Here is a 14,049-nt window from a genome sequence, read left to right on the forward strand (position 1 = left end):
CAGAGGGTTGGGTCACTATACATGGCTAACCATCAACAGGCCCATTGGCCTTCAGATGCAACCAGGAAATGTTTCTGATGCTGATGTTTGACTCTTATTAGTTTTACGTCTAAGCTCAACAATTAGCCTAGAAGAATGCGGCTTAGGTTTAACATGAATGAAGCTGACATCAGCTTGCATAATTACACCAAAACTCAGGAAAGAAAACACTTGTATAATGTGTGTCATTTGCATTTGTGTGTATGAGAAGGATAAATCATATTCCTACTGAGTTTCCTAACTTATTTTGTATATAGCTAAATGTGCAATACAGAAGTTTACAATAAGTAAATAAGTTAATATTCTTCTCTCTTCTATCTATAGCATCAGATGGACCCTTCAAGCAATTTCTATAATTATCGAACAGCTCTTCGTGGAGCAGCCCAAAGGTCTTTAACTGCTCATAGTAGCAGAGAAAAGGTATGCACTTAAGGTAGTGTCTTTCTTATGGTAGAGTTGCTGTGTTTTATGCTGTAATGCTGTGTGAACTATACTGAAGGAAGGTTTTTTACTTGTTGAGATTTAAGAGAGAGATATGTATACTCTAGATATGATAACACTTGCCACACAGAGAAGGAGAATGCTACCAGAAAGTTTGTTAGACTGGATATTGCTGTGTTATTATTACATTACTTAAATAATTATTCTGTAGTGCCTCTTAATTGTGTTTCAAGCAATACATTAAGTCATATGTGAAGATGACTAATAGCATTAGAGAGTAATTTGGTTTAATGGAAAATAGACATTTAAGCTCTGCAAGGTAGCTGACTTAATGTAACCTTTTCTCTTAAAAGAATTAGCTTACCTCCCATGGTTAAGTCATTTATTTTCAGAAAGTAGGTTAGTTGCTATAGCATTAGGCTTGCAGTTACTAATTGGATTATGGGGGTAGCAGAAAAAGTACAGGGGTAATGTCTGAGAAATTAATGGTCCTTTCTCACTCTATCCTACTCTTAAACAAGTTAGTGCCATCTTGCGTCTACCATATTCTTGATTCTGAGGGTCGTTTCTTGGCATATTTTGTTGTCAGATTTCCTTACAGAGGAAGGATAAGCTGTTTCAACATTTGGCAGTCATGTTATTCGAGAAGTGAATACTTAGTTATGGTAACTGGGTTAATGAAGGTTGCTTGATGGAGGTTATTTTTGGTTTAGAGTCCGTCCATCTTTTAACTTAAACTATATCTTCCACAAATAAAAGAAAATGAGGTAAAAAATATTTCACGGCTTCCCAATCACCTCCCCTGAAAAAGCTTCAGCCTCAATGATCCAAAAGAAAAATAAACACAAAACCCCCACTTTCAATAAATCTGTTTTCAATCAGATCTGAAATAGCGGTTCTTTTTTTTTTTTTTTTTTGAGACGGAGTTTCGCTCTTGTTACCCAGGCTGGAGTGCAATGGCGCGATCTCGGCTCACCGCAACCTCCGCCTCCTGGGTTCAGGCAATTCTCCTGCCTCAGCCTCCTGAGTAGCTGGGATTACAGGCATGCGCCACCATGCCCAGCTGAATTTTTGTATTTGTAGTAGAGACGCGGTTTCACCATGTTGACCAGGATGGTCTCGATCTCTTGACCTCGTGATCCACCTGCCTCGGCCTCCCAAAGTGCTGGGATTACAGGCTTGAGCCACCGCGCCCGGCCGAAATAGCGGTTCTAATAATGTTTGAGGGATATTGTAAATACTTCAACTTTTTTTCTTTAAATAAAGACACAGGATCAGACAGGGTATGAAGCAGAGGTGATAGTCTTACTGTAGCCTTATAGCGTTTGCCACCTTTTAAGTTTTACTTGCCCAATCCCAGTACTTTTGTGATTAGATTGAGAAAAAAATCTAATAAGAGGTCTTTAAAGCTTCAGACAATGAGCACATGTGGGAGGATTGCAGCACACTGATAAGTAAGTCCACTGAAGGGGCTGTACGTGGCCTCATTCCCCTTCTCCGTGATGCAGGGCGGGCAAGGCTCTGTCTGCATGGGCTTCAGTGAGGGCTTGGTGGGCTCTGCCTTAGTGAGGAGGCTGTGGAATCATATCTGTGAGTGGGGAGCTGCAACGTTGGCCAAAGAAATTCTGAAGTGCAACCCCTCCAAAATATCTCAGTTGTGGAATTCCAAGCTCTTTTTTCTAGAAAAAGTCCCAAGTATTTACCCTTTACATCATTTAATAAATTGCATCTGCTTTAGTTTAGTTTTGTTTTAAACAGGTTCTACACGAACATATAAATTTTCCTCTGTAGTTCATAAAACAAATGAAATCACAACCATTCGATTATTAAAAAGTCAAGAAACAATACATGCTGGTGAGGCTGTGGAGAAATAGAAATACTTTTACACTGTTGGTGGGAATGTAAATAAGTTCAACATAATTTACATAATTGTGGAAGACAGTGTGGCTATTCCTCAACGATCTAGATTTAGAGATACTATTTGACCCAGCAATCTCATTACTGGGTGTCTACCCAAAGGAATATAAATTATTCTGCTATAAAGACGCATGCCCATATATGTTTATTGCAGCAGTATTTACAATAGCAAAGACATGGAACCAGCCGAAATGCCCATCAATGATAGACTGGATAAAGAAAATGTGGTACATATATACCATGGAATACTATGCAGCCATAAAATAGAATGAGATCTTGTCCTTTGCGGGAACATGGATGAAGCTAGACACCATCATCCTCAGCAAACTAGCACAGGAACAGAAAACCAAACACCACATGTTCTCACTTATAAGTGGGAGTTGAACAGTGAGAACACATGGACACAGGGAGGGGAACAGCACATAATTGGGGCCAGTAGGAGGTGGGGGGAAAGGGGAGGGAAAGCATTAGGATAAATACCTAATAAAGCATATGGGGCTTAAAACCTAGATGACGGGTTGATAGGTGCAGCAAACCACCATGTATACACATGTATACCTGTGTAACAAACCTGCACGTTCTTGTAAATGTAGTAAAATTAAAAAAAAAAAATCACAGCTATTTTTTAAAAATGCCATCTCTTTTTACAGTTAGTCTCAAAGACTAAGAATGAAAGCATTTCTAGTTAAATCCATCTTTTATTCAAGAAAATTGAGATTCTTTTTTCTCTTTCAAGCTAAGGGAGGACTTACTTTATTCCAAAGCAATTTACTATTTTACAGGGTTGCTGGCTACTTAACTAGAGTAATAGAATCTTTAGTATTCTTTTAAATCTCAAGTTGTGTGGCATATCTCTGGGTACCTAATATAGAACAAATCAAGTGTGTCTTCCACACAGCAGCCCTTAAATGTTCTTTAAATAGCTGGGGGTTTTTTTGTGGGTACTTTTGTCTCCAGATTTTTAACCATTCCTCATATGATTACATGGCTTTCTATCCTCTTGCCATTCCAATTCTGCTCCTGTGAACTTACTTGGTCCTGTTTATCAGCATTCATTTCTAGGTGTGGAACTGGTAAAACCCTTATGGTATAGTAGCTGGGTTTCTGAATTAAGAATATTTTGAAAGGAAATTCGAAAATAGTATTACTTGAGGAGTTCTCCCACTAAAAACATCATTGACAAGACCTTCAGGAAAATAAACTTTTGTTTTCTCCTACTAATAATGTGCACATTCACTTAGCTCATGGAAATCTGAAGACCTTAAAATCTGATTTTTCAACATATTAGATTTGTATTGGGGCTACAGATCTGAAGGCAGTTATCCATGAATAAATGAGAAGTTGAAACTTGTGAGACTTCTTTCTTGCATATGGGCATAAGGAACAGAACAGTAAACACAATATTTTAAAAGTTATAACTAAGTAAGATTAGTTTTATTTCTATTTCAATGAACGAGTGATTGAGATAGTCAATAGTGAAGAATCTTGCAGGCACCCCTGAATGCAAAAATCATGTAAGGTATAGCCTCTGCCACCTAGAATTTGTAATCCAGCTATAGGCACATTGTGTGAATTTGTGAGAAGTTTAAACATCAATAAGAAACACCACGTGATCTCACAGCTCAGCACCAAAGAATGGAACACAGAAATAAAGTTCTTGTTTAAAAGCTGCTACAATATGCAGATATTACATCTTGATTATAAGTTTCTTATTTCCCTGGGGCTGTCTTATGATGATGCATCCTTATTATCCTCCAAGTGCATATTCACCTTGGATACAGTAGCATGGAGGCAGACATAGATAGTATGGAGATGAATGAGTACGGCTGTCTTCCAATAAAGCTCTATGGCTGCTGTCATTTGAATTTCATATAATTTTCATGCATCTTGAAATACTTTTTCGACTTTTTAGCTACTTACAAATGTAAAATGTGTAGCTCCTAGGTCATAAAACAGAGGCCTGAGGGCCAGTTTGCCAGCTCCTAGCCTATACCACCAGTAAATTCTGAAGCCAAATTTTTTACTGTTGTCTGGCAGCATCCAAAGTCCACCATTTCCATTCACAAATAGTCTTTCACGGAGGCAAGGTTCAATTGTACTTTTATTATTGCTACTATGCTGTTTAGTTCGAACATAATGGAAAATAGACAATCATATTAGAAGGAAAGGTAATGAGATCTTTATTAATGTGGCTTTAGAGACTTTCAAAGATAATAAACAATTAAAACTATATTTAGGTGAGATGTTGAAACTGAAGATGCATTTTGGTTATTTTCAGAAATCAGTGAAACGAAAGTAATCAAAACTTGTTTTTTAAATGACTTTGGGGAAAATCTAAATTTTTCCTTAGAAGGGAATAGATACTTAATATTTTTGTGTGGGAGCCCAAAAGCATGTTTTCCAGATACTTAATATTTTTGTGTGGGAGCCCCAAAGTATGTTTTCCTGTTCACTTTATATAGAAGTACCACCTGAGTCATAAGCTTAGGAAACTTCAAAGATCTGACCTTGGGGAAACAAGATAGGCGCACAATCGGTGTTTAGTGCATTTTTACATTGTAGGAAGTTTAGAGTCTTCAAAAATATGTTGAAATTTGAGAGAAAATGGAAATTACTGTATGTGAGCCTTTATCTCTGTTTCTTGTGGGTTTCGTATGATTTGAGGTACTTACTGTGAGATTATTGCTTTAGGTTAATTAATTAAATGCCATCTCATCAAGCTAAATAATTCAGATGGGAAAGTGTTTTTAAAGGTTTATTGTTTTTAAACAACCATTAATTTTAATTTATACATTCATATTTCCTCCTCCACCTGGGGCACATTTGTCTCAAAACATATTGTGCAAGGTACTTCTTAGGTGATTTCCCATGAGAGCAGGTGCTAACTTGTTCTGTCATACACAGGACAGGTTTACAGTAGAAAGTTTGTAGCAACTATTCTAAAACCTTGAGCTCTCACATTATCTTGAGGAATGTCTTCAAGAGTAAATAAAATGTCCATCTAAAAAAAAAAGTTTATCTTAAATGTAGACATGTAATAATAAGTAGTACAGCTTCTAGCAGGGAGATGGATCATGCATCTTAAAATATTGGTACATGGCTGGGCTTGGTGACTCATGCCTGTAATCTGGGCACTTTGGGAGGTGAGACAAGAGGATTGCTTGACCCCAGGAGTTCAAGACTAGCCTGGGCAACCTAATGAGACTCTTATCTCTACAGAAAATTTTAAAAAATTAGCTGGGTGTGGTGGTATGTGTCTGTAGTCCCAGCTGCTTGGGCTGAGACTAGAGGATCACTTGAGCCCAAGAATTCAAGGCTGCAGTGAGGAATGATTGCACCAACACACTCCAGCCAGGGTGACAGAGCAAGACCTTGTCTCTAAAAAAATAAAAATTGGTGCCTGCAATGATAGATATTCCATTAACATTTTGCTGAGGGGTTGCTAAATGAAGGCCAGAGTTCTGTTAGGTATTTTTTTCTTTTATAATAGCTAGAGTTTTCATATTTTATTGCATACTACTGCATTAAGAAAATTTAGGAAAAATTGTAATAAAAGTACTAACCTATTCACTTCCCAATGAATACTTGTCCTTGCTGTCCTTTGGTTATAAATAGCAGTTGTATTGTAAGCAAAATAATGTAAGGGAAGAAACTGCAGTTGTGTAAGAAACAAAACACTGAACCTTAATTATTTGTGGCCTTTCATATAATCAGAAGTTAATGTTGTTCATTTGTCTTATGTATTCTTTTATGTGAGGCTAAATATTTGTTTACCCAGACAAACCAGTATCTTTTGTTTCCTCTAGATTGTGATACCATTCTTCAGTCTCTTAATCAAAGATATTTATTTCCTCAATGAGGGTTGTGCCAACCGCCTTCCCAATGGCCATGTCAATTTTGAGGTGAGTGTGATAAAGTAGGATACAAAAATTCGAGCACAAGGATAGGGGCAGCTTTTCCAACACTGCATTCCAGGCCAGGCAGCCAAAGCCAGTTTTGCAGTTTCAGTACAAATTATCTCTTTCTGTATTATTTTGCAAGAAATTAACAATAGCAAGTAGAAGAGAGCAGCTGCACCATTATGATGATGATTATTACTATTTGGGGGAATTTGAGTAAATATTTATACCTCACAAATATAGTTTTATTAAGAAAACCATATAATTCAGAAGATTAAATACCGGAAAGGAACTGGCTGCAGTGGCTCACCCTGTAGTGCTTTAGGCCAGGAGTTTGAAACCAGCCCGGGTAACAGTGAGACCCTATCTCTACAAAAAATTGAAATATTAGCCAGTTGTGGTGGTTTGCACCTGTAGTCCCTGCTACTTGGGAGGCTGAGGCTGGAGGATTGCTTGAGCCCAGGAGTTTGAGATTGCAATGAGCTATGATTGTATCACTGTATTCCAGCTTTGGTGACAGAATCAAACACTGTCTCTTTACGAAAAAAAAAAAGGAATCATTTCAAATGAAATTGCCTCTCCCAAGTTCATAGTTTTTTTTATGATCACCTTTATATTCTTTTTTAAAATTACCTTCCAGAAATTTTGGGAACTGGCCAAACAAGTGAGTGAATTTATGACCTGGAAACAAGTGGAGTGTCCATTTGAGAGGGACCGGAAGGTCTTGCAGTATCTACTCACAGTACCAGTCTTCAGTGAAGATGGTAAGGCCGTTCAATGGGAGCTACCGCTAACATCCCCAAATCCTTTATTGAGGAAATTAGTATAGAAATGCTTTGTTTACTCATATATTAATGAGGCATGTCCTCTGATCTGTTCCATGTTAAGAGTTTTCTGTTTCACAGAAAATGTATGATTTGTCCCTAAAATATTTGCACATAATATTCACCTATGAACAGTATGTTTCTGCGTTTAAGCATTCTTTATAATACCACATCTACAAAGTTATGGGCACAAATGGGGTTATCAAAGAATTTTTTTTTTCTTGTTTGGGCTTACTTGAATAGACAAAGATATTTTGTGTTATGTTGATAGTCAATGTAATTTGAAGAAAAAAAAAAAACAAAGATAGTAAATTGCTATACCCTGCTGTTGAAAAAAGTACTGGAACGTTTTGACCTGTTAAAACATTAGGGAGTTGAAGCAGAAAAAGTGATTGAATAGATACAGAAAAAAATCATCAGAAGTCTGCTCATAAAATAGGAGATTTTGATTTGTTATATATCCTAATATTATAGAAATTAATAGCACCTATTAACATTTCTCATTGTAGATTGATAGCATTTACAATAACGACTGAAGAACTTTTTTTTTTTTTTGAGACAGCAACTCACTCTGTCACCCAGGCTGGAATGCAGTGGCACAATCACAGCTCGCTGCAGCCTAAACCTCCTGGGCTCAAGTAGTCCTCCCACTTTAGCCTTGCAGATAGCTGGTAGTATAGGCATGCACCACCATGCTCAGTTGATTTTTTTTTTTTTTTTTTTTTGAGATGGAGTTTTGCCCCTGTCGCCCAGGCTTGGAGTGCAATGGTGCAATCTCAGCTCACTGCAACCTCCACACCCTTGGGTTCAAGTGATTCTCCTGCCTCAGCCTCCCGAGTAGCTGGGATTATAGGTGCATGTCACCATGCCCAGCTAATTTTGTACTGTTAGTAGAGATGGGGTTTCTCCATGTTGGTCAGGCTGGTCTCCAACTACCGACCTCAGGTGATCTGCTTGCCTCGGCCTCCCAAAGTGTTGGGATCACAGGCATGAGCCACTGTACCTGGCTTTTTTTTTTTTTTTTTTTTTTTAATTTCTTGTAGAGGCAGGGTTTCACAATGTTGCCCAGGCTGGTCTCCAACTACTGGGCTCATGCGATTTGCCCAACTTAGCCTCTCAAAGTGCTGAGATTATGCCACCACACCCAGCCAGGAGGACATTTTAAATTAATATCACCTATGCCAGAAGGGCTTTGATTGTTTTTAATCTCTGTGTAAAGAGGATTAATAACAAACTTTTGAATTTTTAAATGAAGAGTCTTTCTGCTTTAAATGGGAAGGAAAATTAGAATGATAGAAAATTGGCCTAGAGAACCTGGCTTTTTACCCAGTAAAGGGTTTAAAAAACAAAAACAAAAACAAAGAACAAAACAACTCAGGCTACCAGGAAACAACTCCCACGCCTTTCTTTGTAAAGAACGTAAGTCTGAGTGTGTGATAGTATCATATGACTTGCATTTTATAAGCTTTTTTGCCTCATACATTCTTAGGTAATTAAGTGCCTTTTTGGCCTAAAAGCCCTTGGGATTTCATTGAGATAGTCCATCAGAGGCAAAGTGATATTCTGTGTTGAAGCTTCTTGGTCATGATTTGTTATTTTGAAGAGTATTTTGCTATGGGGTTTGGCTCAAGTTGAACAAGGGATGGATGGTGGTAGATAATATATCAGGAGAAGGCTTTAATGTTAATGCACTTTCCTTTGGTTGATTGTAGCTCTCTACTTGGCTTCTTATGAAAGTGAAGGACCTGAAAATCATATAGAGAAAGACAGATGGAAGTCTTTAAGGTGGGTCTCATTCTTCTCATTGCTGCCCAAGTCTGAAGGAAATTGGCTTTACTTGAAGAAAGCCACATGTGTTACATGGGAAGCCGCTGGCATCTGTTCCAAGTCCTGTGTACTTCATCTATTGTACACCAAATCTTTGTGGCTCACAATTCCCACTACCGTCATTCTGCTTTATTGCCTTTCATTTTTTATACTGGCAGATATATAGTGACTGTTCTTTTTCTCTCCCATTATTTAATAGAATGAGGAACTGAACCATAGTATGGTGTAAAAAAAAATGCATTAACTAATTTTCTTTGTCTAAAATATCAGAAGTTCAGACTTTATTTCCGAATAGTTATTCAAACATAAATTTTTTTGACCTGAGATTTAAAAAAAAAAAGCACTGGTAGGCTTTATATGGGTGGATCTCAGTCCCCTCTTTGAGAGAGTTGGGACTTTAAACATAATCTAGAGATTTTTCAGATTTACAGCTTTTGCTATTTTATGAGTATTTTTGGACAAAACTAGAATAAGATTAGATTTGTATTTTAAGCATTTGAGGTACTTTAATAGGCAAAAAGCAGCCCAAGAAATAGTATAATACAGTCAAAATTGTTATCATTTTATTTTTAATGAGAAACTCGGAATATATACCTTTTTGTACTAGGGTTTGCAAGCATATTTTTTCTCTTCCTTTGCAAGCATATTTTTTCTCTTCCTTTTATGGTCCAAGAATCATTTGAGACACTTCATTATACTTGACATTAGGCTAGATTTTACAAACCAGGATATCTGAGATATACTTGGTTTTGTGTGGTTGGGTTTGTTTCAAAGGAAAGTTTAGGCCTTCTTTGTACCTTCCCATGATGAGGGATAAGGCATAAAGGCATTGGAATTCTTATCCTTAGGACATCATGGTGATTGGTAAAGGATTGAAGATGTTTCTTGTATCCCCAGACAAACATAAAGAAGGTTTGGCCGATGCCTAGAGCCATGGGAATGTAACTGGTTTGTTGGGCTGATGCCTGTATATATTCCTACATATACAGGCTGATGCCTAATTATATATATATGAATAAAATATATAATTTTGTGCCTAGCAGTGGCACATTTCAATTAAAATTTTGTATTACTTTGTGTTTGTATTAAAATATTTCACTGTGCTGTTTCATATTATTCATGTGCAAAACATGAGCTGAGCTCAGAATGTGTATCTTGCTCTATAAAAGACTTGAGAATTACTCCTTTTAGTTATCCTTTTTTGATATATTTTGCCTTCCATCTGTCTCCTTTTTAATCCTTTATATATTTTTAAAAACATTAAGTTTTGTGGGGCCCCTGGGTATAACTTAGCTTTTGTTACTTTTCTTGTAGATTTTTAAAAAAATTGGTAAGCAGACAGATTGGCTACACATAAGTGATAACTGGTGTCTGCATTACCTGTGGTCTCCAGACATTTTAAATTAATCCATACCTACCTACAAAATTTTCTAGTTCCTGTTATTTTATGACATTACTATTAACTAGTGATTAGATTGGAAAGGTTCATAAGTCAAAGGTTTGACATTAAAAGCTAAAGACTGAATTATATAATATCTTCCCACATCTGTACTGCTAACATAATATATGCTCTCCTCAGTGTCTTCTCCACGGCCAGCTGCTTGCATCTTCTGCTGCCAATGTGTTCCTCACGATGTCTAGCTACTTGTGTGTCTGCCTGCTAGGGTCTCCGGTTTTTACAGGCCCAGGATAGGGGTTTGGTGGTCCAGGGTAGTCTTGAGAAATGCAACATTTGGGCAGGAAATGCAACATTTGGGCAGGAAATGCCTGTCCTCACCTAGGTCCTTGGGGGTGGAGCCCTAGCCAGGGACCCACCTTTCTCTACCCAGCACTTCCTTCTCTCATTCCATATTATTAAAAGTGACTGTGCTCTTCCCCCGCCAGCACTCCCGTATCAGTTGGTTGAAATGAAAGTTATATTCTTTGGTATAAAACAGTTTCCACGTTAAAATTGTTTTTTAAGGAGTCTTGAAGAATAGCTCCTATCTGTGTTGGTGTTCAAGCCACACACTCTGCCTTTTCCATATCCTGTTTGTTCTCATGGCCCAGCTCCAATGCCTCCCCCATCCCTTTCCCCTAGAAAGAATTTCTCCAGAACTCATACACTCAGGAGGCATCTTTCTCTCTTGTTACCAGCCATGTGGTTTGTGTAGTGTTTGTGGTTCTTTTCCCAATTGCTGTGTAAGCCCCTTGAGGGCAAGCACAGGTCCTTCCCCTAATGTTTGCCCCAGCTCTGGACACCATATCTTGCTCTCCAGCCCATGCTCCTGTAGTGTAATTGAATGGTACTGGGTTATTGCAGGTGTTGGCCAAGGCATAGCAACCACAAAGAAGTTAAAACAAAATCAAACAGCCTATTATAATTTACAAGATACATATGTTAAGTGGGTACTAAGATGAAGCATAATCATCCCTTGGTATTCATGGGGGATTGGTTCCAGGACCTCCTGCAGATACCAAAATAAGAGGATGCTCAAGTCCCTGGTATAATAAAATGGAACTTTTTGTTGCTGTTGTTTTAAGAAATATTCTTTTCGTATGGCCATCAATCTTACTGAGTCAATACAACATGACTTGTTAGGGTAAATTCAAAATAACAAATAAATAGATAATACTTCAATATAACCATACACATCCTCCCTTATATTTTAAATCATCTCTAGATTACTTATAATACCTAATATAATGTAAATGCTATGTAAATAGTTGTTGTACCATAAATCAACTCTAGTTACTTATAATATCTAATGTGACATAAATACTGTATACATAGTTGTTATACCATAATGACAAGAAAAAAGTCTATAAATATTCAGTACAGACACTTGTTTTTTGTTACAAATATTTTTGATTTGCAGTTGACTGAATCCACAGGCGCAAAACCCACAGATAGAGAGGGCTGGCTGTATTCTGGAATCATTGTACTTACCTAAAAACGTTTATACATTAGCTTTAAAGGCAGTAATTTACATAGATGCTTTCCTTGGTGGACCTAGAGGCATTCATTGCAGACACGTAGATTGATCAATAGCAATGACAAATACACCTCTGATGGCATGCACCCTTACTGTCACCTATTAAACTCTCCCAATGTTCATGGAATGTTTTGTGAAGATGCTTATATCTACCAAGTAAACCCATCTGTGATAACCCATACATAAAAGCTCTTTATTATTAATGATCTTTCCATTTTTTTTTTTTATAATATAAACCTACTCAAGATATAGATTTATCTGTTAAACCTTTTGCCATCTCCCTTAATAAATGTTTGTTTTTTTAAGTGACTAGCAGTTTTCCCAGAGAGCCAATAGGACTTTTTGATTTTTTTTTCTTCCTGGTTTGACTTTGTAAAATCAAACTTAAAACACAAGAAAGATAAAATTAGTATCACACAAGGCATTTTCATTCTAGTTCAAGTAGTCTGCTACATTCTGTCTTAGGCTGTGTTGTTTTTATTACTCAGGTCGAGCCTCTTAGGCAGAGTTTAACACGTGGGAGCTGCCTGCCTGCTGCTGCTGCTGCTCCTGCTGCTGCTTCCTGCAGATCACTGAAGGGCTGGCGTTTGTTTTCTGGTATCTAGTACTACAAACACTTACGAAGACCCGGCAGTCACTGGAGCACCCCGGTCAGCAAAGCAAGCAAGCTCGCTCAAGACCAGATGGAGAACTTACTTCCTGCAGCTGACAGACTCCGATTTTGTGAGACTGAAATGTTCAGTGAAGACACTTGAGAAAGAATCCTCTAAAAATCCCGGCTCTGCACATGATTCATCTCCTGGAATTTCCATGTGAATCACAGCTCTGCACCTGGATGGGGTTTTCTTTTGTGTGTGTTTTGTTAATTTGGTTGAACATTTGCTGCTAATGGGACTTGCCCAGCTGAGTGCTGGCTCTGAGGAAGCCCATGTTTCTCTTGTTAATTTAAATGAAGAAGGGAGTGGAAGGAGGGGATCAAAACCCCCCTAACACCCATCCCCCAGTTTAGATTCCAAACCTCAGCTCAATCAGTATTGCCAGGGGGTAAGACTGGTTGGAAGCTGACTGTGGACTTTGTTTCCCTTTAGTGTGTGCTGTGTTGTAAATTTTTCTCCTCCCTCCTCCTACAAGGTTTTGAGTTGGCTGCTGGTTAGCAAACTCCTTTTTACCCATATAAGTTATTTAATATAATAATGAAGCTCAACACTGTGGTAGGAAAATAGCCACTAGGAAGAAAAAAAAAGCAGAGTTTGTCATTGGACTGCTTAACACATTAGGAGCACATTTTTCTTTTTTTTTTTTTTTTTCTTTTTCCCCCTTCTGAGCTGTTTACAACGGACCACTGTGTTCTACAGATGTATTTTTCAGTAACTTTTTGTTTCTTAGTTTTCCATGATGCCTATTTTTTTTCTCTTGTAAATTTAAATGAGCTGACTTTAAGGATCTTGGGAAAACCCATGGCTTAATAACAATTTAATTTTTTTTTAACCGACTGTTATTTTTCATTACTTTTGGGAGTCTGTGTTGGTAACTAAAGATGTCAACAAAGAATAAATTGGAAAAGTTTCCACCCATCCCCCACTTAGCAGTAAACAAAACAGATGAAAAACACCTTGCTGTTAACTCAGTGGTTATCTAATAGTGAAATCGTTCACCTTGTTAAACATCTAACTAAATCTGTAGTCGCTCTGCAAACAGCCATTATATTTATTTACTCTAGGAGAAACTGTAGAGTAGTAATTTGTGCTAATGAAAAAAACAAAATGCCATGTTCAAAACAGATGTATTTGAAAACTTAATGACATGGTTCCAAAAACTAGAGCATGTATGTATGCTGCGCATCATGTCAGCAGACCTAAAATATCCCCAAGTTGTCCCTTTACAACCATCAATATATTTTACACTCTGCGGCCAGGAGTTGTGGCGTCTTTCTTTGCTTTTATGGATGGAATTGTTGGAGGTGGGCATGGGCTATAATCACAGTGGATCAGTTCAAGAAACTGGCTAAGAATGTATCTGAGGAAGTTGCCTTAGCAGTGTGTGCATGGGCATTTGTTTTCTAAAAATGAATGATTGCATCATTTGCCAGGCATTTTCTAAGTGTTTAGCATAGATTCATACCTACTT

At 37.6% G+C, this 14,049-nt stretch overlaps 1 protein-coding gene across 6 annotated transcripts in view; it reads left to right on the forward strand.

Moving 5' to 3' along the window:
* RASGEF1B (RasGEF domain family member 1B) overlaps nt 1-13,839 on the forward strand; it is a 630,294-nt gene extending 616,455 nt beyond the window's left edge. For all 6 annotated transcript variants that reach the window (XM_032239801.1, XM_032239802.1, XM_032239803.1 and 3 more), the window contains 5 exons: nt 364-459; nt 6,204-6,299; nt 6,937-7,060; nt 8,833-8,905; nt 12,411-13,839. In XM_032239801.1, coding sequence (XP_032095692.1) covers nt 364-459; nt 6,204-6,299; nt 6,937-7,060; nt 8,833-8,905; nt 12,411-12,435 — 414 coding nt within the window. In that variant the 3' untranslated portion in view covers nt 12,436-13,839. The remainder of the gene's footprint in view (nt 1-363; nt 460-6,203; nt 6,300-6,936; nt 7,061-8,832; nt 8,906-12,410) is intronic.
* Nucleotides 13,840-14,049: the final 210 nt, after the last annotated feature.

The sequence above is a fragment of the Sapajus apella genome, unplaced genomic scaffold, assembly GCF_009761245.1.
Source record: "Sapajus apella isolate SASKATOON/1434 unplaced genomic scaffold, GSC_monkey_1.0 scaffold45, whole genome shotgun sequence".
Taxonomy (NCBI): Eukaryota; Metazoa; Chordata; class Mammalia; order Primates; family Cebidae; genus Sapajus; species Sapajus apella.